At 41.9% G+C, this 25264-nt stretch overlaps 1 protein-coding gene across 1 annotated transcript; it reads right to left on the bottom strand.

The window, feature by feature from the left end:
* Nucleotides 1-1032: 1032 nt before the first annotated feature.
* zbtb45 (zinc finger and BTB domain containing 45) lies at nucleotides 1033-23291 on the bottom strand. Its single transcript, XM_049571006.1, has 6 exons — nucleotides 23048-23291; nucleotides 20575-21921; nucleotides 20065-20199; nucleotides 15410-15550; nucleotides 10007-10280; nucleotides 1033-8511 (listed from the first exon to the last, which is right to left on the bottom strand). Exons 2-6 carry the CDS (start codon nucleotides 21637-21639, stop codon nucleotides 8099-8101), a joined length of 2028 nt encoding a protein of 675 aa, XP_049426963.1. The 5' UTR covers nucleotides 21640-21921; nucleotides 23048-23291; the 3' UTR covers nucleotides 1033-8098.
* Between the last annotated feature and the right edge of the window lie 1973 nt (nucleotides 23292-25264).

The raw sequence follows: 25264 nt of genomic DNA, 5'->3' as shown, positions 1-25264 counted from the left end.
GATTAATCCACCTAACTGCATATATAGTTAATAATTAATTGTGGCATCTGCTTACACACAATGCATAAGTGATAATAATTTCACAGACAGGGCCATTCTTCTGCATGATGACTACTTGTCAGCACATTTTACTGTTAATGCATCAAAAGCTAATTTTCAATACAGACCTCTACTTGTAATGATGTGTCTTTACAATGTGGTATAGAAACTTTTACTTAAACACTCCTTTATTAGCACAAAATAAATAACATTTTGACTTAAATCTGACAAAACCTGATCAAATAATGAATAAAAAAGACGAAGAACCTGATTAAACTTTAGGTGCAAGCTTGCAGGATGTGACAGCTGATCATTTGAGGTAAAGTATTGACCTGAAGTTTGATATCAGGATGGCTACAGGTATAACGCTTTTTAGGACTATTTCAGGATAATTTTCAACCAACTTTAAAACAGATGTTTGAACAAATCTTCTTTTTCTTATTGATACATACAGGTCAGTATAACAGTGAGTATGTATGTGATCCCGTGCAAAGGGAAGGTTTTATGTGGGAATATGGTTATTACAGTGAGTTAAGTCAGTGTACAATTTGCCAACAGGTGAGTGCAAGTATAGTAAAAAGACAGTATTATGTTCAGTAGCAGGTTTAAAGGTTTGTAACATCAGAAATGTGGACTTTCACACAGAGGAGCTTGACTCATTATGACAAAAATAAATGTTGGATAAATGAAATAAAGTAAAATGTTTGAGGCAATTAAGACCTCATAGATTCTAATTTAGGGCAATTTAATGATTTTTAAGGCCTAATATTTATAACATTGACTTTAAGACATTTTAAGGACCTGCAGACAACCTGGATATTCAGACCTAGTGACAGGAGTGCACACACACACACACACACACACACACACACACACACACACACACACACTTTATATTTGACTGAATGAATAAAAATCACCTCAATGACGAGCAGCTGGCCTGGAGCCATAGAAGACTTTTTATTTGGAGAAAGAAATCCTTGAAATCACTCATTTTTAAAATTCAATTAATTTATTGAGTACGACATCTAAGTTCTCAGAAAAAGTTAAAATCATGCCTTTAGTCTTTTTATACATAAAAGATGTGGTTTTACGATGACAAGTGATTTCTTTTTTTATAAAATGACTGTTTCTTCTTCTGACATATTTAATCTCTGTTAAAGAAATATTAATGTAGAAAAACAATTATCAACTTCCCTCCCGATAAAACAAAAAAGCAGAGAACAAAAAAGAAAAAAAAAAAGGCATAACACAGTACGTTACAATGCGCTGACATGGCTTCAAAGCACACATATTACAGTACTGTACAAGGGTCCGCCTCAGACAATATGCACCAAAACCACTTCCACTGCTGAGGATAGATCAAACCTCTGAAACAGCTCAACACTGCTTATTTACCAAACCCAGACCACAGCATGGTGTTGGCAACTGGCAAATGAGGTAAATATTTCCAAAAGAAAAAAAGCACCAAAGGTTTGGCGTTAAATTTAATAGATAGCTTATGACCAACAGTGAGTTGGAGGAGTTTCAGTCCAGCTTCTCTTAAACTCTTTTTTAAAACCTATTTTCATCCACAACGCTGGCGAAACAAACTACTGAGTCTGCAAATTATTTTGCAATGTTCAGAGGCCAATGAACACACGCTGGCAGGCCCGCTCCGTGTAAATAAGCAGTTTTTCCACATTTAAATGGGACATTTAATGTCAATATTTATAGTGAAGTCCAGACACAAAGTATCTGAATCTACGTCTTTGCTGGACTCACTCTCTTAAATGGAAAAAAAAAAAAAAAAAGTCTTGATTTAGCTGATATTTTAGTCAAATTATCTCATCCCTCGCAAAGTTCACAAGCTCAAAAATGTCTCACTTGTTAGGGAGGTTCACTTATGAAATCATGTCAATTAAAAGGCTCTTACAAAGCTTAAGTAAACTACTGAATATCATATAATGCTTCGACTTACAAACATTAAGGAAAATGAGAATAAAGCAGGGACACATTTTAAGATCACCTTTTAGGTGTAAAAGAAAAAAGGGAAACAAAAAGAATCTTAGGCCAAATATTTTAGGGGACAACAACATCTAGGTCTAAGTCATATGATGTGCAAACTTAATTGTGCATAGAGATCAAATTGTAATAAATATTAATGTGATAATTAACATTATCACGAGTCTGACTTTGTCAAAACTTGTCGGGGTGATTGTACATTTTCATGATTAATTTAGTTTTACTAAAACGTTAAAAAGTTTTTTTTATAGTGCTGCGAGAAAAGCTTTAAAGTTGTTTTTTTTAAGCAACAAACACTTCCCATTTATTATTAACCAGAGCCCCAAAAGACAAACACAACCAAACACTCAATAAAAATCCTGATAAAAATCATTGATTTGTCATAGTTATTATTCAACGTTTAACTTCCTCTGAATGGCTCTTTCACTTTAAAAGTTTTTTTTTTTGTTTTGTTTTTTTTTTTGCTTTTTTTAAATGTTCTGCCTTATTTCTGCATCAAAGAATCACATGAGCAACAAATAACAAACTGAGCGTCATAGCGATGTACAGGAATTTTACATTGAAGTACTTTCGTAAGTTTCCAAAACGTAAACGGATCTATGGTAGCTTTAGTTTTCACTGTTTCTTCGTCTGATGTAGCTTAATAGATGTGAAGCATAATGCCTGTCTTTGGACCACCGAGGTAATTGTAGGTGTGTGTGTGTGTGAGTGTAAAACATGCTGAAATGTTTCCCAAACATTTCAAATGAGAAAATAGTGTCCCTCCGAGCCGCCGGGGGCTCATCCTGGTTCGAGGTATATGATCCTGGGGCCGACCAGTGGCGCCTGTGGAAAATGTTACAAAGCTGTCTGATGGATGATGGTGAATTTCATTCACACTGCTGTGCATCACGCCTCCTCCTCCTCCTCCTCCTCCTCCTCCCTCCCTCCCACCTTCCCTCCCCTCCCTGCTGCAGTCTCACTCTGCTCGGACTACTTTCCTTCTTTATCGAATCATTCATCAACAACCCTCTTTGTCACCCTGGTTTGCTCGTGAATAGCGCCAGGCTCCATTCAATTTCAATTCAGTTAATTCAGGAAGTGCTTTTTTCTTTGATATTAAAAAAATGGGAAAACTTAGAAAACAACAAGGCTTAGGAGCTTTTAAAGGGCAAATTTTCCTTGTTTACTTTAAAGGGGACATATTATGCTCATTCTCAGGTTCGTATTTATATTTTTGGTTTCTACTTGAACATGTTTACTCACTTCAATGTTTAAGATATACTATGCAGGATTTTCCCAAAAAACAATGCATAGACTCACACAATAATCACATAGAAATCCCTCTCAATCATCACTTCTGGCTCAGTCAGTACATTAGCATGCACAGTTACAGCTCCACTAGGCCATTTAATTGCACTACTGTCCTTGTCCCAGTATACACGCACAGGAGGGGATGACTCTGCTATGATAGATGGCGATATGCCCCCTTTCAGCTTGTTAATATTGGTCCTTTTTCCAGTTGATCTATTACATCACAGACCAAACAATCTCCCCTCTTCCTCCCATCCATGTATTTTCAAATATTTAACTCTTTCAGCTGACACAGCATGAACTGTGTCTCCTCATCCATCCAAATTATCACAGCTCTGGATGCAGATTTCGCCATGTTGTTACCGTCTTCTTCTTCTGTTATGCATTTAACGCTATTCGACTTCCAGGTCAAAGCCTGGGGCGGACACTGTGGAGCACGTGCGAAACGCCTCGGCCAGTTTGGGTCTGATTGACTGTATGCATGCAGTTATTCAACTCCCAATTGCATTATCTGGGTGTGTTTGTGTGACTTTGAGAAATTCGTTTTAGTACGATTTCAGTCAGACTAACATGTTTACATGTATATTAAAAGTCCGGTTTTAGTCGGACTAACGCAATAAATTGATTTTCTCTACTGTCATGTAAACGCACTGAGTGAGTGGCGGTGTATTTGTCTGCACAGAATCTGCTTCTGCCTGGATTTTCCTATTTGCTTCTCATTGTCTGTGTCTGGGACATTTATGTGTGTACCCCACAGTACCTTAGGTGAGACAGGCTTTATAAAAACGCAGTGATCAGGTGCCAGACCATAAGCAGCAGGCGTCCAAGAGATACAGCGCCAAAAAAAACCATGAATATAGCGAGGCTTAATGCCAAACAGAGTTAGTCTGGGTTTGGCTTTTATTGTCATTTTCGCTGGCAAGTGTGTGGAAAAAATCTAACCAACAATCCTGCATAGTTTACCTTTAAAAAAACCTGTCATACTGTCTGTGTGAGAACACCTGTATTCATCCTTTGTCTCCGTTTTAGCACCTGTCTCTTTAAGTCCACCTGGGAAAAAAGCCCAGTCTGCTCTGCTTTGTCAACGTTACCAAGTCTTCCAAATCTCTGCGTCTCTGCACCATCATTGTTAACAGAGTATAGCGAGACTTTCTACCATAAAAATTCACCAACAGCAGCTTCTGAGCACAACCAGTCATGTTCCAACGGCGATGTGATCTGAAATCGACGTCAGAAACCAAGATGACATGTTTGCCTGATGTTAGCTTGTACCTACATGTAGCAGTGTATGTACTGTAAATACCTGCAGTAGCGTGACTGGAGTAGATGACCATATAAAGAAATCTGTCACAAGCTGATGTCAGCTTGTCCCAAAAGTTGGAAAAAATGTTGATAGCATTCTGAACGGTTTGAGGTCTGAGGTTTTTACTCACAGGGATTACTTCTTCAAACATTTACCTCATTATTTGGAACTTTTGGCCACGTTTAACATGAACATCCCCTTTTACACTGCCTCGTTGAGGTGGGAATTTCACGTCATAATGCTGCCTCACTGTTCTTTATAAAAGGTACAATCGCAGATTGGAGGGACAGAGTTGTCTCGCCTTAAGGCAGCATCAGAGGTAGTAACAGCGCCAAAATGAGGTATGTATAAAAGGGACAGCCAACAGGACAGGATCATGGGTGGCACTGGTGTGACGTTTTGCGACGTGTTATATGTGCAAACCACTGCGGGAGATTTAAAAAGTAGCTGATGGCAGTTAGCAGCTAACTCAAAAATAAGAACAGCAGCTGAAAATGCCTCAAATTGGGAAAACGATGAGGTCCAGGAGCTCCTTACCCTCCGAGCAGAGGATTAGATCAGCCGCCATATAACAGGGATGGTAAATGATTGTTATTGCCATGTTAATACCAGTATTATTGTTTATAAAACACTTTTGATGCGTATGTTATATATCACACTAGAGGCTGACGCCGTTGTGTTAAATGTCAGGCCTGTCTCGCCTCTTTTGCTTCTGCAATGCCAGCATGCTGTCTAAAATCACACACTCTGGAGCAGCATGATGCGCCGCTGTATAGTTCTGTGTAAAAATGCAAAGAAGGCATAAAGAAGGGACTTCGTAGCAGCCCTATAGTACGATCTCTGCACATATTGTAACATTACATATATGACAGAAAGTCAGGACAAGCATAATAATGTGACAGGGAACACACGTGACTACAGGTGTGCCTTATGCCTAATATTCCACCAGCTACATGGGTATAAGTGTGGGGCAAGAAAGAACCAATGAAATTTTGGGGTGGATCTGAATAATGGGGTGGATACACACATTTTTTTTTTCACTTTCATTTAGGGCTGTCCTGAATACCATGTTTTAACATTCGGACCTTCGGCAGAATTTATAACGAATATTCATTCACGGCGGGGGGGGTTTTCTGACCTAATTATATTGTGGAGTTTTGCACAGCAGCGACCGGATCTTTGCTCTCAAACCACAAAAAAATGTGATGGCACAACAGTCTCCTTCAGTACATTATTCTATGCTTTCTTTTGATTTTCACATTGGCTAGTCATCCTGTTTAATTTGTCTTCTGATTAAATCAGAACCGTTGAAACAAGTTGTAGGAAGCCTCTGCAAGTAATTGGTTGCTGGCAGACACTCTGTGCTGCAATAAAATGGTTAATCAGCAGTGCCGTGCACTGTAGAGCCGATGTGCTGCTGGTTCTGCCGGCCTGAATAGAATATAATGTCTATAGCCTTACTGTTGTGTGTACAGCCTTATAGACTGAGCTGAGTAGTGATGCGCGGGTCGACCCGTAACCCGCGGGACCCGCAAATGGACCTGCGGGTCGGGCAGCAGTGATCGTCTGTTAAATCGGTCTGTAAATGATATTTTGACATTATTGGCTATTACTGTCATGGCATCCGAAGGTACTGATGCGTTGAGCAGGTGACAGTCCACGGCCATTTTCAAAACACACTTGTGTCACGCACTCCAAAAGAAACTTGTTGACGGTGACAAAAACGGTTCCATAATTCATATTAAATTCAAAAGATAACGAAAAAACAGCTACAAGTTAGAGGGAATAGTGATGAAGTGGTAAAACTTGGCATTGATCCACAGCCTCAGACGGATGTGCTCAAGCGTGCCGTGCGCACAAGCTCAGTTGGCATACTATATTTTCACATTTTTAACAACGCAATTTAAAAGTTTTGATTTTTACTGATAACCTACATTTACCAACAACAAAAAGACTACATTTAGCACCAAAAAATGTGTAAAAATATGTAAAATTAAAAATAAAAAAATAAAAAAAAAAATCGAATACCAAATTTTCATAACGAATACCTACCCACAAAAATGAATATTCAAATATCCTAATATTTGGGTACAGCCCTACTTTCATTTACATTGCCAGGCAGGGTGGAGGTAAGCGCTCTTAGAGTGCCCTTCTAGTATTGACCTTGTATGTATTCGCTTCAAGTCTAATTTTCAATTCAACAAAACATACCATAATATAAAAACTACTCAAAACAAAGACCCAAAACAAAAATTTGATGGTCTATATTTGAGTGCTCTATAGCGCTACTGAAATAATTCATTTAAAGTTGAACACACTGACCATGTTAACTAAATTTATCACCTTCCAAAGGTGTTTGTAAAATTTTCTTCTTTAATATTTGGAAGGCTTCACTTGTTACATAATGAGGCCATAATGTTTAAATCCAGAAATCAGCCAATACACTTACAAAGCACCAGAAGGAAGATAATAAAAGATGGCCCACGTAACAAGCTGCCATCATTTAAGCTCTCACTTACAGATACATTAAATATCTCTTCACTTTTAAAGGAAATCCAGTTCTTCGTTACAGACTGGCTCTTGTTTGTCATAGTTTTGGAAATCAATCGGTTATTTTACACAGCCACTTTGCTGAGATCTCAGAATAAACAGTGCTTCAATAAGCAGACCGGGTTGTAAACAAACTGAATTATGTTTACGTTTGATTTTATGTACTTAAAGATGTGAAACTGAACCGAGTGAGCTCCTATTTTCAACCTGAATTAACCGAATTGAGGGTGAATAAAATCCTGCAACCCTCCCTTCCCACCAACCCTGCCTTCCCCTTATTTCCCCTAACTTGCATCTCCTTGTAACCCCAATCCCCACCCCACCCTCACCTCCACCTATAAACCCCACGACTCCCCACGCCCTCACCCACTCCCAAACCCGCTCTGTATTCCTAACCTCTTTGGTGACTCTCTGGTGTCTTTGAAACAGGGTTCCTACACATCCTCTATTTCAAAAGTCAAAACTTGTTTCCACCGAAAAAATACATTTTTGGCTGGAGTCTGAATGGCTGTTCAACAAGGCGTGTGATTGTTAGCGATGTCGCTCTATAGCTTATGATTAGTCATCACAGCAACAAGTATCACAACACAGGAAATGACAGTAAGACTACAACTATTCAAGACGGGCTTCTAGGGAGGGAACAACGATTTTTACAAACTTTTCCAGGATTTTTGTGCAATTCCAAAACCACTTTTTAAATTTACATGTCTCTCAAACTTCAAAGAGCCTTTCCAGCCGTGTGTAGGAACCCTGATTGAAGGTGTCGCTAAGCTAAAACAATGGGAACCTGCAAAGCGCTGTCCCCACCAGAACAAAAGATCAACAAGGCTGTTAGGACCAAATAAGTTTCGTTTTAAGGAATGGGTTCACTGACCTTCCCCTCTTCCCCGTATCTCCCCCTCACTCTCTCTAGGTGGAGGAAGCTCCGTGGCTGGGCATGTTGGCCATGCTGCCAACCATGCCAGCCGCGCCAGCCATACCTGAGGGCCCTCCCAGAGCCGGAGGACTGTGCTTGGTAGGTGAGGTCATGTCGGCTCCACGCCCCTGGCCTTGGCCCTGGGGGGCGTGGTGGGCGTGCTGCAGGGCGTGGCGCTCCAGCAAGGTGCGGTGGGTGAAGGCCCGGTGGCACACGTTGCACTGGAAGGTGCGCTCGGCACGGTGGGTGCGCATGTGCACATTGAGGGAGCTTTTCTGGGTGAAGCGCTTGCCGCACATGGAGCACTGGAAGGCCCTGACGCCAGTGTGCACCACCATGTGTTTGAGGAGGTAGTCGCGCAGGGAGAAGGAGCGCCAGCAGATGGAGCACTGATGAGGTTTCTGACCTGGAGAGACAGGTATGCACACACAGACATGCAGTATACACAAAGACACACACAAGCAGCTGTGTCAGTACATCTGAGTCATTTTCTGTTACTCTTTTGTTAATATATAGTGGAAATTACTTAAATTAGATCAATTATTATTGATGCTTCCAACAAACCTGTACCTGAAAACTGACTTAATCTGTTTTTTAGGTTCTTGTTTTATACATGTGACGAGTTTTGTCTTATGTAATGTTTATCAATGGAACACATTTCTTCACATTTATTAACAATTTGACTATTCTATATCTGATTTTGTGCACATGTCATAAATTACAGCCATATTGCCAAAGAGCAGAGTAGAACGCAACTGATATATGTGCTTTTGAAATCCAAAACTTTTGACTGATGCTGGCAATAATTAGGCAATTTTATTTTTGTCTAAAATATATACAAGTTGTCAGGAGTTTCCCCCCACTTTGTTAACAGTATGAAAGACCTACTCTAATAGAGCATTTTATCACAGGACACTGAAAGTCTTCAGATACATTTAGTCAAAGGGTTAGCAGCTCTGTAAGACAGAGGAGGCACTCCTCAAAATAAAAAGTCAAATCAGAAAGTAAAAAAAGATAAAACGTTTCATTATAGGTTTTCCTGATTTTTTAGGAATATGTACTCAGAGAGGATCCTCCATATTATCAATTATGACTGGCACAACAAGCTAAACAGCATCCTGAGATGTGTGTGTGTCCACCTGTTCAGAGGCTACGGTTCAAAGTAGCGGACACATGATGTGAGAATCAAAGCTGCATTAAGAGGGGTTTTTTTGGCCACTTGGGGGCGGAAAAACTGGCAGACACACAGACTTGAAAGATTATTGCATTAATAAATTGTTGTGGCTAACATGGTACCAGCTAACAGTTGCCTATGTATTTCTGTATCCAGCAGACATGAGCAATGAGACATGAGAGCAGTGAATTACTCATGTGGAGTCCACCTTAATGTTAGTCTCATATTCACTCTTCTTTTAGCTCTGTTTTTGGTCTCCACCGACTCCTGAGAAAAATATCTGGCTTCAACCCGTGACAGCAATCAGCCGTCACCGTGTCCTTGTGTATCAGTCTGTGTCCCCTCTCTAAATTCAGAGGTTTTGAGTGCAGCAAAGGTGGAACTCTTTTCACCTCAGCAGCAGTTTATGGAGTTATGAGTTGTGGGGAGGATAACTGATCAGTCGATGTAATCAGAGCTGATCAGATCAGGCTGATGGATGAGAGCAGCAGCTGCACAATGAACTTTTAAGTTTCACTTTCACTGCACCTGACGTTCTGCTGATGGTGCGAAGCAATGGTATACAGTATATATTCCAACACACTCCTGATGAACGGTCCAGCTTCAAAAATAGAAAATGGAAATCTGGCGGCAGTTTTAATGGTGGCACAAATAAATGAATGTATGGGGAATTGGAAAACCAGAAAATAAGAAATAACAAGGTGGAGGAGAAGGAGGCGTGTCTTACCGGAGTGGATGAACATGTGCTTGCTGTAGTTCTTCCTGGAACGTAAAGATTTGCCACAGTGCGTGCAGTCGAACGAGGTCTCAGATCCCTGGGAGGAAGGGGAGGGGCCTGCAGAGCAGGAGGAGGCAGAGGGAGGCGGAGCTGGGGTCATCGGTGCAGGAGGCGGGGGCTGCTGACTGGGCTCCGTCCCCGCCATGCTGTCGATCCCACCCATGGGCCCGCCCACATAGAACGGAGCTGGCTGCGACTGGCTCACTGGGTACTGGAAGAGAAGCTGAGGACAAAAGCAACGTTCACCGTTAGCGCCAGGTGAAATCTGAACTGCATACATTTAATTCCTGTTTTAATTTTTTCTTTATAATTTGCATGTTCTCCTTTGTGCTGTTCTGTTTTGTTCATTGTTTTTTTTATTGTTAATTTTAAAATTAATATTCAGTATTCAAAACATTCAATAAAAAATTCTAATCTGCACATTATGTTTTAATTCCATATCCACACTAATTTAGCCATAATTTTAATTCTGATTTAAAGACCAGTTTACATTTTTAAATATAGGTATGCACACTGTCTGAGGATATAATCTGCAATAGGGTTGCAATGATTAGTCGACTTATCGATGACTAATCGACTATTAAAATAATCAGTGACTATTTTAGTAGTCGACTAGTCGGTTTGAGTCATAGTTTTTCATAGAAAAGTACTATAAAAGTACCCCAAAATAGTGAATTCAAATAAACACAAGTTCAAATTATTGCAGCTTCTTATGTTCAGATATTGACAGCTTTACACACTCTCCTGTGACAGTGAACTTAAGCCCTTTGGCATGAGTATGAAACAAGACATTAGATGACATAATTTTGGGGTTTAGGAGTGACAGACCGACATTTTTCAGTTAGTTAGTTGTAGCCCTAATCTGCAAATAATAATAATATTAATAGCTAGCGCCGTTGTGTTTGATAACATTGCTGAACGTAAACAGAAGTGATGCCCAACGGTGCTTAGCGTGCCTTCAGATAATAATATACACTCAACAAATGAACGAATGAATGAATGAATGAATGAATGAATGATTCTGTTACGTGTAACGTCCAATAGAGGGAGACATAACATTTAACAAAAGCCCCGAAAGGAGGCACCATAATGTGCGTTTTGTTTCTGTCCAGTAGGCATCGGTTGTATAACTATCGGTTCCATATAAGCACCGACTTTCGGTACCCAACCCTAAATATATATATATAAAAGAAATTATGTATGTATATACAGTACAGGCCAAAAGTTTGGACACACCTTCTCATTCAATGCGTTTTCTTTATTTTCATGACTATTTACATTGTAGATTCTCACTGAAGGCATCAAAACTATGAATGAACACATGTGGAGTTATGTACTTAACAAAAAAGGTGAAATAACTGAAAACATGTTTTATATTCTAGTTTCTTCAAAATAGCCACCCTTTGCTCTGATTACTGCTTTGCACACTCTTGGCATTCTCTCCATGAGCTTCAAGAGGTAGTCACCTGAAATGGTTTCCACTTCACAGGTGTGCCTTATCAGGGTTAATTAGTGGAATTTCTTGCTTTATCAATGGGGTTGGGACCATCAGTTGTGTTGTGCAGAAGTCAGGTTAATACACAGCCGACAGCCCTATTGGACAACTGTTAAAATTCATATTATGGCAAGAACCAATCAGCTAACTAAAGAAAAACCAGTGGCCATCATTACTTTAAGAAATGAAGGTCAGTCAGTCCGGAAAAGTGCAAAAACTTTAAATGTGTCCCCAAGTGGAGTCGCAAAAACCATCAAGCGCTACAACGAAACTGGCACACATGAGGACCGACCCAGGAAAGGAAGACCAAGAGTCACCTCTGCTTCTGAGGATAAGTTCATCCAGTCACCAGCCTCAGAAATCGCAAGTTAACAGCAGCTCAGATCAGAGACCAGATGAATGCCACACAGAGTTCTAGCAGCAGACCCATCTCTAGAACAACTGTTAAGAGAGACTGCGAATCAGGCCTTCATGGTCAAATAGCTGCTAGGAAACCACTGCTAAGGAGAGGCAACAAGCAGAAGAGATTTGTTTGGGCCAAGAAACACAAGGAATGGACATTAGACCAGTGGAAATCTGTGCTTTGGTCTGATGAGTCCAAATTTGAGATCTTTGGTTCCAACCGCCGTGTCTTTGTGAGACGCAGAAAAGGTGACGGATGGATTCCACATGCCTGGTTCCCACTGTGAAGCATGGAGGAGGAGGTGTGATGGTGTGGGGGTGTTTTGCTGGTGACACTGTTGGGGATTTATTCAAAATTGAAGGCACACTGAACCAGCATGGCTACCACAGCATCCTGCAGCGACATGCCATCCCATCCGGTTTGCGTTTAGTTGGACCATCATTTATTTTTCAACAGGACAATGACCCCAAACACACCTCCAGGCTGTGTAAGGGCTATTTGACCAAGAAGGAGAGTGATGGAGTGCTGCGGCAGATGACCTGGCCTCCACAGTCACCGGACCTGAACCCAATGGAGATGGTTTGGGGTGAGCTGGACCGCAGAGTGAAGGCAAAGGGGCCAATAAGTGCTAAACACCTCTGGGAACTCCTTCAAGACTGTTGGAAAACCATTTCAGGTGACTACCTCTTGAAGCTCATGGAGAGAATGCCAAGAGTGTGCAAAGCAGTAATCAGAGCAAAGGGTGGCTATTTTGAAGAAACTAGAATATAAAACATGTTTTCAGTTATTTCACCGTTTTTTGTTAAGTACATAACTCCACGTGTTCATTCATAGTTTTGATGCCTTCAGTGAGAATCTACAATGTAAATAGTCATGAAAATAAAGAAAACGCATTGAATGAGAAGGTGTGTCCAAACTTTTGGCCTGTACTGTAAATGTACTGTACAAAAATGATTTCTGATTCACTTTGCCTGTATAATGCTTTGATTATTATTGTATAGAACAAGAGTGACAATTTAATGGCAGTTATTTTGTTTACACATACTTTTATCACAGGGTCAAAACTTCAAATGCAAATCCTCCTTTGCATTTTCATTTTCAAAGTCAACACACCTGTCAATCAAACTGTGAAGGCAAAGGTCTGGGGAAAAGGAAAAAAAGAGTCCATCACACTAAACTGAAGCCTTTGTTTGGTTTTCTGTGTTATCTTTGTTTCACTGCTCTGACTTGTGTGGGTTTTCTCTTCATTTAACTGCTGCATTGCGCAAATTTCTGTTTTCTGTCAATCAACTCAGAATCGCAATAAACCACAAGAAATACAGTAGATGTCTTGGTCTTGGTTAAATTCTTTCATTCTTGTCTTACAGATGCTGTGAATGCCTCGAGTCCACACAGTAAACCAGTCACATAACAGATACATGCATTAAATGGAGAGATGTCAGAGTGAGGGGGCTTCCTTGGCCTTGGACAGGCGCCCCGAGCACTGCCTTGCTCAGGGGCCCCTCAGCAGTGCCCAGGAGGCAAACTGGCATCCCTCCAGCTACCAGTCCACGCTCCATACTTGGTGCACATGGGACATGAGCCAATGACCCTCCAGTTCCCAAGCCAAGCGCCCATGGACTAAGCTACTGCCGCCCCCAAAAGGTTTAGAAATCCATGATGCCTGGAGATTTTTTTTTGGTGCAAATGTTCCAATTGTTTGTAATGATTTTAACTGTTCTTTTTTAACCTCTGAAAGTTGTTTTAGTTTTACTGTGTCCAAAGAGGAAGTCTGGGAAATCATCTTTACAGATAGATTCAAAAGTGTCCTTGATAATATTCCCAATTAATGCATTTGAATCCTTAACCAATTATTGTTGGTTTGGCGTACACAGTTTATTTGCTATGAAATAAAATGCCTTAGTTGATTTAAATCTATCAATATTTTTAAAGTAGCAATTCATAATCTTGTTTAAATTCGGCAATTTACCTTCCAACTCTTGTGATTTTTTAAGACATTTTTCTTCTGAGTTTTAAATCAAATTCTTTGCTGAGAAAGACGTTTAATACCTCTCAAATTGTATGAGCAGCTGGTTAGTTCTTTCATCACATTTGTATTAACTAAGTGATCTTTTCTCTAATTAATGTATCTTATGAACTCTGCACCTTCAAGATGTGCTATATGCATTCTCCATATTTGATCTAGGGGCTGAAACTATCGGTAAGTTTCACTGCCGATTAATTTTTGGTCTCTAAAATGTTAGAAAATTACGAAAAATGTTGATTCGTCTTCCACGAAGCCCACAGTGACCTCCTCAAATGTCTTTGTTTTGTCCACAACCCAAAGATAGTCAGTTTACTGTCAGAGAGGAGTAAAGAAACCAGAAAATATTCACATTCAAGAAGCTGGAATCAGAGATTTTAGACGTTTCTTTTCTTTTAAAAACAACACTCAAACAGAATCATCGATTATCACATAAGTTGGCGATTCATTTCATAGTTGACAATAAATTGATTGGTAGTTGCAGTACTAGTTTTATCACTCTCACTTTAAACATTTCTGAGCCCCATTGATTGTTGAGTGTACTTTAAATTCGATTCACAACTAACCTTTAAGTTTCAGCACTATCAGCAATGCAAACATTTTTGGTGTCTGTTAATGTCAAGCATGTTTGTTTTCCAACTGTGACACATACACTGTAACTATGACTGTGCCTATCACTCTGACAACCTTTAAAAGATCCAGCGTGTAGGATTTAGCAGATATGTTGTCAGAAATGAAATGTGTGTAATCACATGAAAATATTTAACACTGTCTTTTTGTCACCTTAGAATTAGACTTTTATATCTACATAGGGAGCAGGTCCTCATTTATGGAGATCGCCATGTTGCACCACCATGTCTCTACAGTAGCCCACAACGGACAAACCAAACACTGGCTCTAGACAGGGCCATTCATGCTGTTAGTCTGCAGCCCCTACTTGACTTGAAACTGCTTTATTCAATGTTTTTACAAGTTGAAATCACAGGTCACATTTGTTTTAGAGAGGAGGAGACCTCTGCAGATAATTCAGCACCCAGTAAAAACCTCCTGAACGTCTAGATAAGAGAAACTGGTGCGCTCACACTAGCAGGTGCTGGGCTAACGGCCCATCGCAACATACTGAACACTGTCAGAGAAACACTGGTGTTTACTGTGAAACTGCTTTATTAAGTATTTTCACAGGTTTAAATCCCGAGGTCCGTTTGTTTTAGAGAGAAAGAGATGTCTTTGGATTCTTCAGCTCCCAGTAAAAACCTCCTGAACAATGAACACTGACGAAATTCTAACTGGGAGAAGTATCAGCTTGTTGCAATTAGCAATCCTCACCACTAGATGCCACTAAATCCCCCTAACCCAGTTTGTGCTAACATTTTTGTGATTACAGTAGATATTAAATGTAATCATGGCGTATGAGTCACGGAGCACACTGACCTGGTTGTTGATGGACTGTGTGGTTGGAGGCGGAGTCATAGGCTTGTTGACCCTTCCTCTGGGGTTGAAAGCCATGGTCTGGGGGGACTCACTCTGGGGCCAGAAACTCTCCGAAAACACCCCCTGCTCATCGTAGAAATCCTGAAAGACACACACACAGACAGACTTAAAGATCCTGACACACACATCTCAGTCGACAAATCTGGCAACACTAGTTTCGATGGTATTTAGGTTTTGGCTCCAGTTCAAGAATTTCTGGGAAAAAAAAGAGACTATCCTCATGTTTAATTAATGTTTTTACACGACACGTCTTTTGTTAAGACTCCGGTTCAGTTCTTCCAATGCCATACATTCATCTATAATCAGAACGCTGAACGCTTACCTGATCCATAGGTGCAGTTCCTGCCTGTCTCTGTGCTCTTTTGGTGAATGAGGTGTGCGTAAATGAGCAAAAGCCCTATGTACACATTATTATTACTCTACTGTGTCTCTTCTCACGTACAAATATTTATAGACCACATCCCCCATTATTTGCATTTACTACCTTTCTTTTTTTTTTTTTAAAACCCAATCCTATGCACGCATGCAGACGTTGGAAAGATCAACTCGCACGGTGCGGTCTGACCAGTCGAACTACATTGCTGTCAAAACAGCAGTGTGATCAAAAGTGCAGTGTGATGTATGGATGGGGAGATGATCTGAGAAGACTTACCGGTATGGGTGGAGCTCATCTAACGTAAAAGACCAGGAAATCCCAATGAATTGAACTTTTGAATGAATTGAACAGCATAATGCATCATAATTTAGTATATTTTAGCCTCTCACAAAATTAACTGGAGTTATATGTCTCTTTTTTTGTTAACAGACAAAATACCTACATACCAACATACAACGCTGTAAATCAAATATTGTTTTAAAGCACTTCTGCTTATGAATTTGCAACATTTCCACCTTGCAGTTACATGTGACATGGAGAGGCTATGCAGATGATTACATCTGATTACGGACCTTTGTACTGGGACCTGGCGATAAGCTTCTCTTCTGATCTCAATTTTGCCTGATTTGCAACATGCAACATGCAAGCTGCCTTTCTCTTCTTTCTCTTTTCACCACCCAATAAACACCATACTTGCAACCCACGTATGAGCAGAAGCTGCAGAACAGAGCCGTGCACCATTCGCTAAGTAATCTGCAAATTACAGCGGTATTTTCGTATGAACTCCGCACAATGACCACATTTACATGCACAACATATTCCGATTTTTGGCCTTGTTCTGAAAAATAAAGCATTCCTTCTAAGCTGTTCACATGTCTAATGAAAATTAATATTGCACATTTACATGCAACTGAGCATAATCTGATTAACGTGTCCTAACATGTCATTCATCACGTCAACCTATGGAGAAGTGGAACTGCTATTGCTTGTGCCACTTTACGTCTTTGCATCAAAATAGAATTTTTCCAGAGTTTTCCACCAGGGGCGGGCTTGTCGGACTATGTGAACACAGCCTCCTTCTTTCACTGCTTCAACCACCTTCTTGAAAGGTCGGCCTTACAATATTTGCTTATATCCAAACACCTTTTTATATCTAAGTCTTTCATAATGTTTAAAAGAAAGTTACTCCATCTGGCCAGAAATGGGGGCTTTTCTTTTGGGCGTGCATCTCTACCTCACAGCTTTGCAAAGTGTTGGCTAGTTAGGTTGTGTAGAATGCATCCATGACAACGCACAGAGCTGACATAAACAGGGAAGAGGCTGTGTGACGCAAACTGGGGTAAAAATCAGACGCATGATCTGAATGCACTATATATATATGTCCAAAGAATTCTCCTAAAACACCAGTAATAATGGCATATCCCACATGTCTTAATTGGAAGAATGCTTTATTTGGGAAAAAAAGGCCTAATTCGGAATACTGAAACGGAATATGCTGTTTACATGACGCTTATCAAATTCTGAACATGACAATATTCGGAATAAGAGTGGAATATAAGTGCGTATGTAAATGTAGTCAGTGTCACGACAATTGGGTTTGAACATTGTCCGTAGTTGCCAGTTAACATGTGTAGCGCCCAACTGCAGATTGCTAATGTCAGACGTGTTTTCACCGACTGGAAATTCTCTGTTTGGTTTAGGCGGAGGGTTGTTGCCTGGGCAAAGTGTGCAGGACACAGGACATGACGCAAAAAGCACAGTGTGAGCAGTGTTTTGTTCACAAAGCCAGTTCATAATTTGGTCCTTGAATCTGTCATCTCTCCAGTGAGAAACTTTTGTTGGCATCTTCGTGTAAATGACCCTTCTTCTTCTTCACCCTTGGGTGTTTGTTTTCTTCCAGCTTCAAGTCAGTCGCATGATAAAAACGTCATCAACACAACCACCAGCTAGCTCAAATTCCCCAAACAATGACCTGCTCTAATTACTCATTAGGTCAGTCGGACATTACATGCAATTTGCACTAGGGGGCTGGCAAGGTAAAGTACATTTAAGTCCAGCCCAACTGATTTGAGCATTTGCATTCTCAAGAGAGCATATCCTCCAAGGGGCTGCCAGAGACAGGCAACAGCACCTGTGGGCTACTTTGGTGGCAGCCGTGCTAACTAAGCTAACGTTACTTTGACTGAAAAAAGGCAATCAGAATCAGCAGAGATGCTTGCTAGCGCTACTTTCATCCCGTCTACCACTGTCAGTCACCTGGCTCTCATGATGCACGTCATAATGGACCCTTGAGAACTCCCAAAGCCACACAGCTATACAGCTTCTACTCGTAGACTGGACTGTAAAATAAAGATGGATGACATGACAGCTCCCCAAAAGTAAAGACAAAACATCTAAACGGCCTAGCTGCAGTATAGGCCCCGCCCCCTCAATGTTAGCGGGTGGAATTCAAAGTTTCTGTGCCCGCGAGAGAATCCATAAACGTCGTTATCCACCCATGTCCGCGTGGGTCTGCATGGACCCTATGCAGACATCTGTGTGCAGCCCATTTTTTGTGACCCAGAAAGTGTAGGCATAGCAAGTCCACTGACACACTAATAAATGTTAAAGTGATAATTTTTCTGATAAGTTTGGTTTTAACTCGTTATTTGATGTTACAGAAAGGGGGGTCTGGCATCTTGATTGACAGCTGTTTGTGTCAATGCCATCAGTGGCGCTGCTGGCTACTGGCAGGAACTCAACACTGTGGAGATTGCCACTGTGCAGCCTCTGGCTCTAAACGACATCACCAGCAGAAGATGGTAGCGGCCGTATCCAGGATATTTTGGCATCATTTTTGTACAGTGGGAGTAAGTGGAGACGGGTTGTCCATCTTTATACACAGTCTACGGTTCCACTCATTTTTCCTCACTGAGGAGGAGGCTTATATGTCGATTCTTAACAGACAGCTTGAGATAGCAGAAGGGGTGGAGTTACCTTTCAACATGTTTTTATCTTAAAAATGTGATCCAACTGCCATTTACATCTAGCTGAGATCCAATCACAGAGTGAGCCACACCACTATTTGATCTCATCACATCTCAACTGCAGTGCATCCTGCAGGTAATCGCACCTTACACACACATGCATGTCCTTTACCAGATGAGATAGCCGAGACAGAGATAGGTGATGGGGTTGAACACACGTAGAAGAGACAACTATATTACAATGAATAATGAAGGCATGGTTTGATAAATATCAACTAACACATGGTATAGTTTATCATATAAAACATACCTCTACAGACACTTCTGTCATAAATTCAAAACATTTTCTAGAATAAAACAATTTCTGTTTACTTAGAGTCACATTGCAGATATTCACTGAAGCGTTGTGCGTAAAAACCCCTGAAATTTAGAAAATCTAATTATGAAGTGGAAAGATAGAATAAATATATAAAGGCACAATATTAATAGTAAAATAATCAATGTGCCACAACTGGTGGCATAGTTTTTTTTTTTGCTACACTTCTAGCAGTGAAGAGCAAATGTAATGCTCTACAATAAATTGGTTTTTAAATAGTCTGTGCTGAGATATGCAAGTAAGAAGCTGCTTGTCACCGTGTCATACGAACTGAAGAGCAGAACTGGAAAACTGCTCACAGACAGAAGATTAGATTATTTCAAGCAGTGCTTGGTAAATTAATGATCACATGCTTTGCTTTGCATGAAAGACACAACGCCTTAACCTCCTAAATTGAGTGGATTATTCCATTTCCGATCTTGACTTACTCTGCAGCACTTTTGAGAAAACTGACAGGCAAACCTGAATCCTTTTGACTGTGTGGCAGATGTTCCTTGTGTAGTCTGCAGGGTACAGCAGGCTGCGGCATAAATCCGCTCCACCATATTTCCCCCCCCCCCCACTTATTTCAGGACTTGTGACAGAAATGCTGAGAATAAATTTGACACAAAGACATATTTCTAAAAGTTTCCTCAGATGCAAAGTGTTTTTTTTTTCCTCCCAGAAGTATTAGATTAAAATCAAACGCTTAAAATCTGCATTATGTTCTATGCTCTGAGTGCTGTCCTAATGCACACAGTGATTAATTAATTATTTAAATGTTCAATAAAAGTGAGCCTTACGTCTCTTTTGTTTTATATTTTATCATTTTTGCTTTTATCAGTTGGTCGTCTTTGTCGACTCCCACAGCTGCAGCTCACCTCTGTGTCAAACCCACCTGTCCAAAGCCTGCCATGGATTCCTGGGAGCCCTCTTGTTCTCCGTCTCGTCTCCCGTCCTCCAAGGCATAGACGGTCCCATCTGGGTCCTGGACCCCTTCATCTTTCACCACCACTCCTTCTCCTCCCAGCACCTACAGAAAAAAAGATCCATTTCAATTTAGAGTAGCAGAGAAATTATGTTTTACAGTGGCAGGAGCTAAAAGGCAGCAGATAGTCCATGAGAACAACGATAAATTGACCCGGCTACAGCCCCTTAAAGCAGGTACTAATAAGTTTAACGACCTACAGTAAATATGCAGAAGTCCATAGAACATCAACAAGGCAATTACTGCTTAAGTTAAGACGAGAGCTTCTCTTCAATTGTGCAAAGTGCAGAAACATCTCAGCGATATACGCCAATGCAGTGTGAGAAGAGGGAAAAGCAGAAAAAGAAAGAAAAGCAAACCGTTGCAGCTCTGCATGCCTGAAAGCTGTAACCATGGCAACCCTTCCCCTTATCCCCCTACCTGGAGTCTTAGCGGCTGCCTCTGCTTGCGGCTGTGGCTCGCCCCCCTGTCTCTGTCTCCGTCTCTTCCCCGCTCTCTCCCGTCCAAGTCCTCCTCCTCGCTGTATCGGTCCATCCCCACCAGGTCATCAGAGAGGTCAGTTGTGTTGCCGCGGAGGCTGTCCCTGCCGATGCTGTCCACACTGCCCACACCGGAGCTGCAGCCCGCTGAGAGGTTCCCTGTGCTACTAGTGCTGGCTCCGTTGGCCGTCTGCGCCAACAGGTCTCGGAGCTTGTACCTGACATCCTGAGTACAGCTGGGGCTCTGCTTCATGAGGATTGTGCCAGCCCCGGAGCCCAGTCCGTCGCCGCCGCACATGGAGCCGGGGCCCATGTCACCCAGTGCCATCAGACTCACTGTGTTAGCTTGCTCCATAGGGCCTTGGCCGCTCTCACTGACACTAACGTTGGCACCCCCCAATCCCCCTCCCATGTTATTCGCCCCACATTCTGCCATGAAGTTGGAGAAGTTTGCGTAGCCTCCACCCCCACCTGCACCAACAGAACAGCTTCCGCTGCCACCACTCTCTCTCCCTTTCCCCCCGCCACGTTCTTCTTGTTTAGGGAGAACTCCTCCAAGCAACCCTCCTCCTGCTGCTGCCGCTGCCGCCGCTGCTGCAGCTGCACTCGCCGCCCCTGCCGCTGCCTTCCTCTGAGAGATGATCTGGGTGCACTCGTCAATGACCGTCTTGATCTGCAAGATGCTGGCAGCAGTGAGGATGCAGAGGGCCTGTGACTGCAACACCACCAGCGAGCCACTGTACATGAAATCCACAAGCTGCTTCACGGTTTCGGCGGGCACCAGCGGTGGCACAGAGATTTCAGAGTGACCCAGCAGCAGCTTGTCCTGGAAGAAGGGGCTGCCAGCTGCCAGGACGCAGGCGTGGGCACGTAGCGAAGCATCATGTATCCGCACTGTCACATCGCAGAAGAGGCCCTCGCGCCGCTGCGTGCGCAGGGCTTCCAGCACTGACTGGCTGGAGTTATGAAGGTGGATGTAGTGCACGGTCTCTGTGCCGGACGCCATGTTGGGAGGTGGCGAGTCGCTGGGGACAGGGTGGGAGTGGGGATGGGGGTGGGGGAGGGGGGGGAGGTGTCTGGGGTTTTGCGTCAGCTTGAGGAATAAGGAGGACAGGGAGGGAAACGGGTACAGTGCATGGGCCACGGTGGGTCCGCGTCCCCTCAAACAGTCATGAGTCTGATGAAAGCTTGCTGCTCTGCTGTGGTTCAAGTGTGTGAGGAGCTGCCTTTGTTGTCCTGAGAGGGTCAAGGGGTTGTTTCCACCAGCTTCACTGTCTCTTTTCAAACCCTGTTACAATGAGTCACAAAGAGGGTGATTAAACACTAAGCTGTTGTATTAAAAGCTGAAATGATTAATCAATCAACATGAAAAAGTGATCCCCAATATGATGATAGAGGATTAATCATATGTGTCATTTAAGTGGCAAACATTCCCCAACTCATGCTTCTAAAATATAAAGATTTGCTGCTTGTCTTTGCTTTTAAAGACTCTAAATTAAACAGTTTGGGATGTTGGACTGCTGGTCAGACCAACTGGGAAACTGTGATGGACATTTTCCACCATTTTGAATGCTGTAGAATTAATCTAATAAATAATCAGCATATTACTCGACTACTAGTTGCATACATTTTGAGCACTGTTATGAAGCATTTTCTAGTCAAGTCATGCAGCTGTGGCTGAAGGTGACAGAGGTGACTGCTAAAAAGCTGCTAATGGACCGTCAATTATGTCGCGTGCATCGTCTGGAACACCTGTTTTGGACAAATGACAGCACGTGCCGTGCGCGAGTTCAATAGCTCCTCGGGTCAGTTTATTTGGCTGTTCCTGCTCAGCGGGTGGCCGGTACCGCAACACCAAAAGATTATTTCGACTGTTTGTTGTGCTAAACAGACGCACGGGGAGTGAGGCAGTAGAAGCCGAACAATTTAAACACCGGCTTAATTAAATTAAATGTTTCTTCCAGTTCCAGTAAACAGGTTACTGACCAGCCGACGTCAGCTCCAGCAACAAGCGACCAGGTTAACGGTGACAAGCTAACGTTAGCTAGCGTTAGCTGTTGACATTAGCCGCTCGGCTCTCGCACGGAAATCTGCACGAAATGTACACATATCCTCATGCAAACTGGGCACAGCCACCGACTAACACACAAAGGCGAATTGTTAGATATGAAATGGAAACTGGCAACGTGCCTAGCATAACATAAAAGAAGCTATCGGAGCTCGCCCCCACGCTCCAATACAATGCTAACCTAGCTCGATTACTAGCTAGCTAGCGCCAATTGCACAAGACACAACTAGTTAAGTTAGCATGCCAGCTAACGGGCAACCACCCTTTTTTCTGTACAGAGCGTGTCCACGCAACACTCGGGTACTTGACCCGTGTCATTGCATGTAGTTTAATCGTGACTACATACCTGCAATGTGCAGTGACAGCTCGGCGCTTTTTAGTTTCAGGCAGATGGATGCAGCAGGAAGCCCTCAGTATAACGCACCCAACCTGGTGAGAGCTGGAAACAAACACACATGCACACAAACACACAATCACAGACTCACACATACATGCAGAGATAGGCACAAAAAAGGGATGTGGAGTTTTTTTTTCTCCTGCTTAGCGCCAACTAAAGCATCCACAACTGTTAATGTACATGCAGTGCTTCTTTCACATTAATACAAACGGGCTCACAGTCACACCCTTTAAAAAGTAGGACAAATGCCTGCACACAAACCCACATTAACACACACGCAACAGAGCCATCAGACATGAAAGCACACAAATGCATGCAAACACACCTGTACACACCCACACACACTGCAGGGAACATATTGTAACGAAAGGAAAATGCAAACAAACACATTTAAACTTTATAGTAGGCTGATGGCATCAACACAAAGGAGGGGATGGATACAGTATATTAAATGCATTGTGCTGGATGAGCACAAGAGCAACAATATGATAAAGACAGCAATTCATACTAAACCACAATGAAACTATTGTTAACAGATTCATAGGTGGGCAGATGTTGGCAGGTGTTCAAATGTTCAGCTTGCACACGGGGTGTATGAATGTGTGTTTAAGGGCTAAAGGAGCATTTGTACAGTGAGTTGTCCTCTCTGTGTTGTAGACTTGGTCCGGGTGGATGACGATGGCAGCAGGTCTGATGATTTCTGCACAGCAAGATTCCAGGATCAGCTTGTACTTTCAAGGACAGAGAGCTGAAGAGAGTACAATGCAAGAATGGTTGAGGCATATGGTAAATGATGAGTAAACTAGTAGGAGTCAGTCAGTTACAGCCCCTTCGCCAGATGAGTTGAAGTCACACACATACAGTGTCTAAATAGATGTGTAGTAATTGTTTTGACATTGTGGGACATTTAAAGACTAAGTGATCAATTTATTAATCATAAAAATTGTCCAAAAATTATAACGCATCATCTGCAGCTGATCACGAGACAGAAAAACAACTGCATGCAAATTCTGCTTTTGCTACTAGAACTTTTTTTTGAACACTTCTTTTGTCGCTGGGTTGTCTTCAAGGTTATTTGTAGCTCAAAACAAACTGGCTGCATGTTTCCTGATTTGCACCCATGATATTACCTTCAGTGTCATAGAGTGTAGGATTTAGGGGGCGTCTATTGGCAGAAATGTTTATAGTCACCTGAAACTAAGAATTGCTGTGTTTTTGTTACCTTTGTAGAAAAATTCCCGAGGGGAAATTCAGTTTTTCACTCTGTTGTCATATACACACAGACCCGAAATACACACACATGCACAAAAAGGACCTACACATCCATTAAATGGAGAGATGGCAGAGCAAGGGGGCCACAGACAGGCACCCTTCCTATTTGAGTATGGAGCAAGTCTTCTTCTACAGTAACTCAGAATGGACAAACCAAATACCGACTCTAGATCAGACAATTCACATTTTTGTGTCAGCCACTCTAGTTCTCATATTTGCTTTGCACACAGGAGAAGTTCTAAGTTCTGCGACGTCACCGCTAGATGCCACTAAATCCTGCACACTCGACCTTTAACCAACAGTTACAAGGATCGTGTTAAATTGCTAGGTTAATACTGTTTCAATAAAACGGTCGCACCCATTCATGGAAAAGAAACCTTCAAGGTGTCCTTTAAAAAAACTTCTATTTTAAGATGTGTTGTGGAATTCCATCAAGAAGAGCTGGAAATTGGCTGTATTAACAGGGTTGGAAAGTAGCACTAGCCACCAGCCAGATGCAGTTAAAATATCCAACTGGCTGCTAGATTTGCTTCGCTCACCAGCCAAAAAAGAATGGTAATCTGTTAAGCGGTGAGTAGATTTTGGAATCCACCAGCTACAGTAGCAGCTGGACAAAACAAATCAATTTCCAACCCTGTGTATCACCTATCTTAGTAAGTCCTCTACATTAAAACAAATATAGCTGTCAGAGCTGTAGCATGTATTGGTCTTAATGCTGAGCCACAGCACACACAAACACCTCAGCTAAGCTTCCTCGAAGCTAATTTGCCCAACGTTTTCTGTGCTTGACATGTGTCTGCCCGTTATCGACTTCCCCGTCTTGTATTACGAGTTTAGGCATGTCTCTGCCGCTGCTTGACAGTTTAAGAAAGAGACACCAGGATTTACTCCACA

Source organism: Epinephelus fuscoguttatus, linkage group LG3, assembly GCF_011397635.1.
Source record: "Epinephelus fuscoguttatus linkage group LG3, E.fuscoguttatus.final_Chr_v1".
In the NCBI taxonomy this organism is placed as follows: Eukaryota; Metazoa; Chordata; class Actinopteri; order Perciformes; family Serranidae; genus Epinephelus; species Epinephelus fuscoguttatus.
This window is presented reverse-complemented; position numbering and strand designations above follow the sequence as displayed.

Bases quoted from the DNA above. Each gene is read 5' to 3' on its own strand.
- zbtb45 (XM_049571006.1), bottom strand. From the start codon at position 21,639: ATGGCGTCCGGCACAGAGACCGTGCACTACATCCACCTTCATAACTCC. The intron at 15,551-20,064 runs GTGGGTTTGACA...TGTGTCTTTCAG, and splicing joins CCATGGCAGGCTTTGGACAG to GATTTCTACGATGAGCAGGG. The intron at 8,512-10,006 runs GTAAGACACGCC...CTGTCTCTCCAG, and splicing joins GCACATGTTCATCCACTCCG to GTCAGAAACCTCATCAGTGC.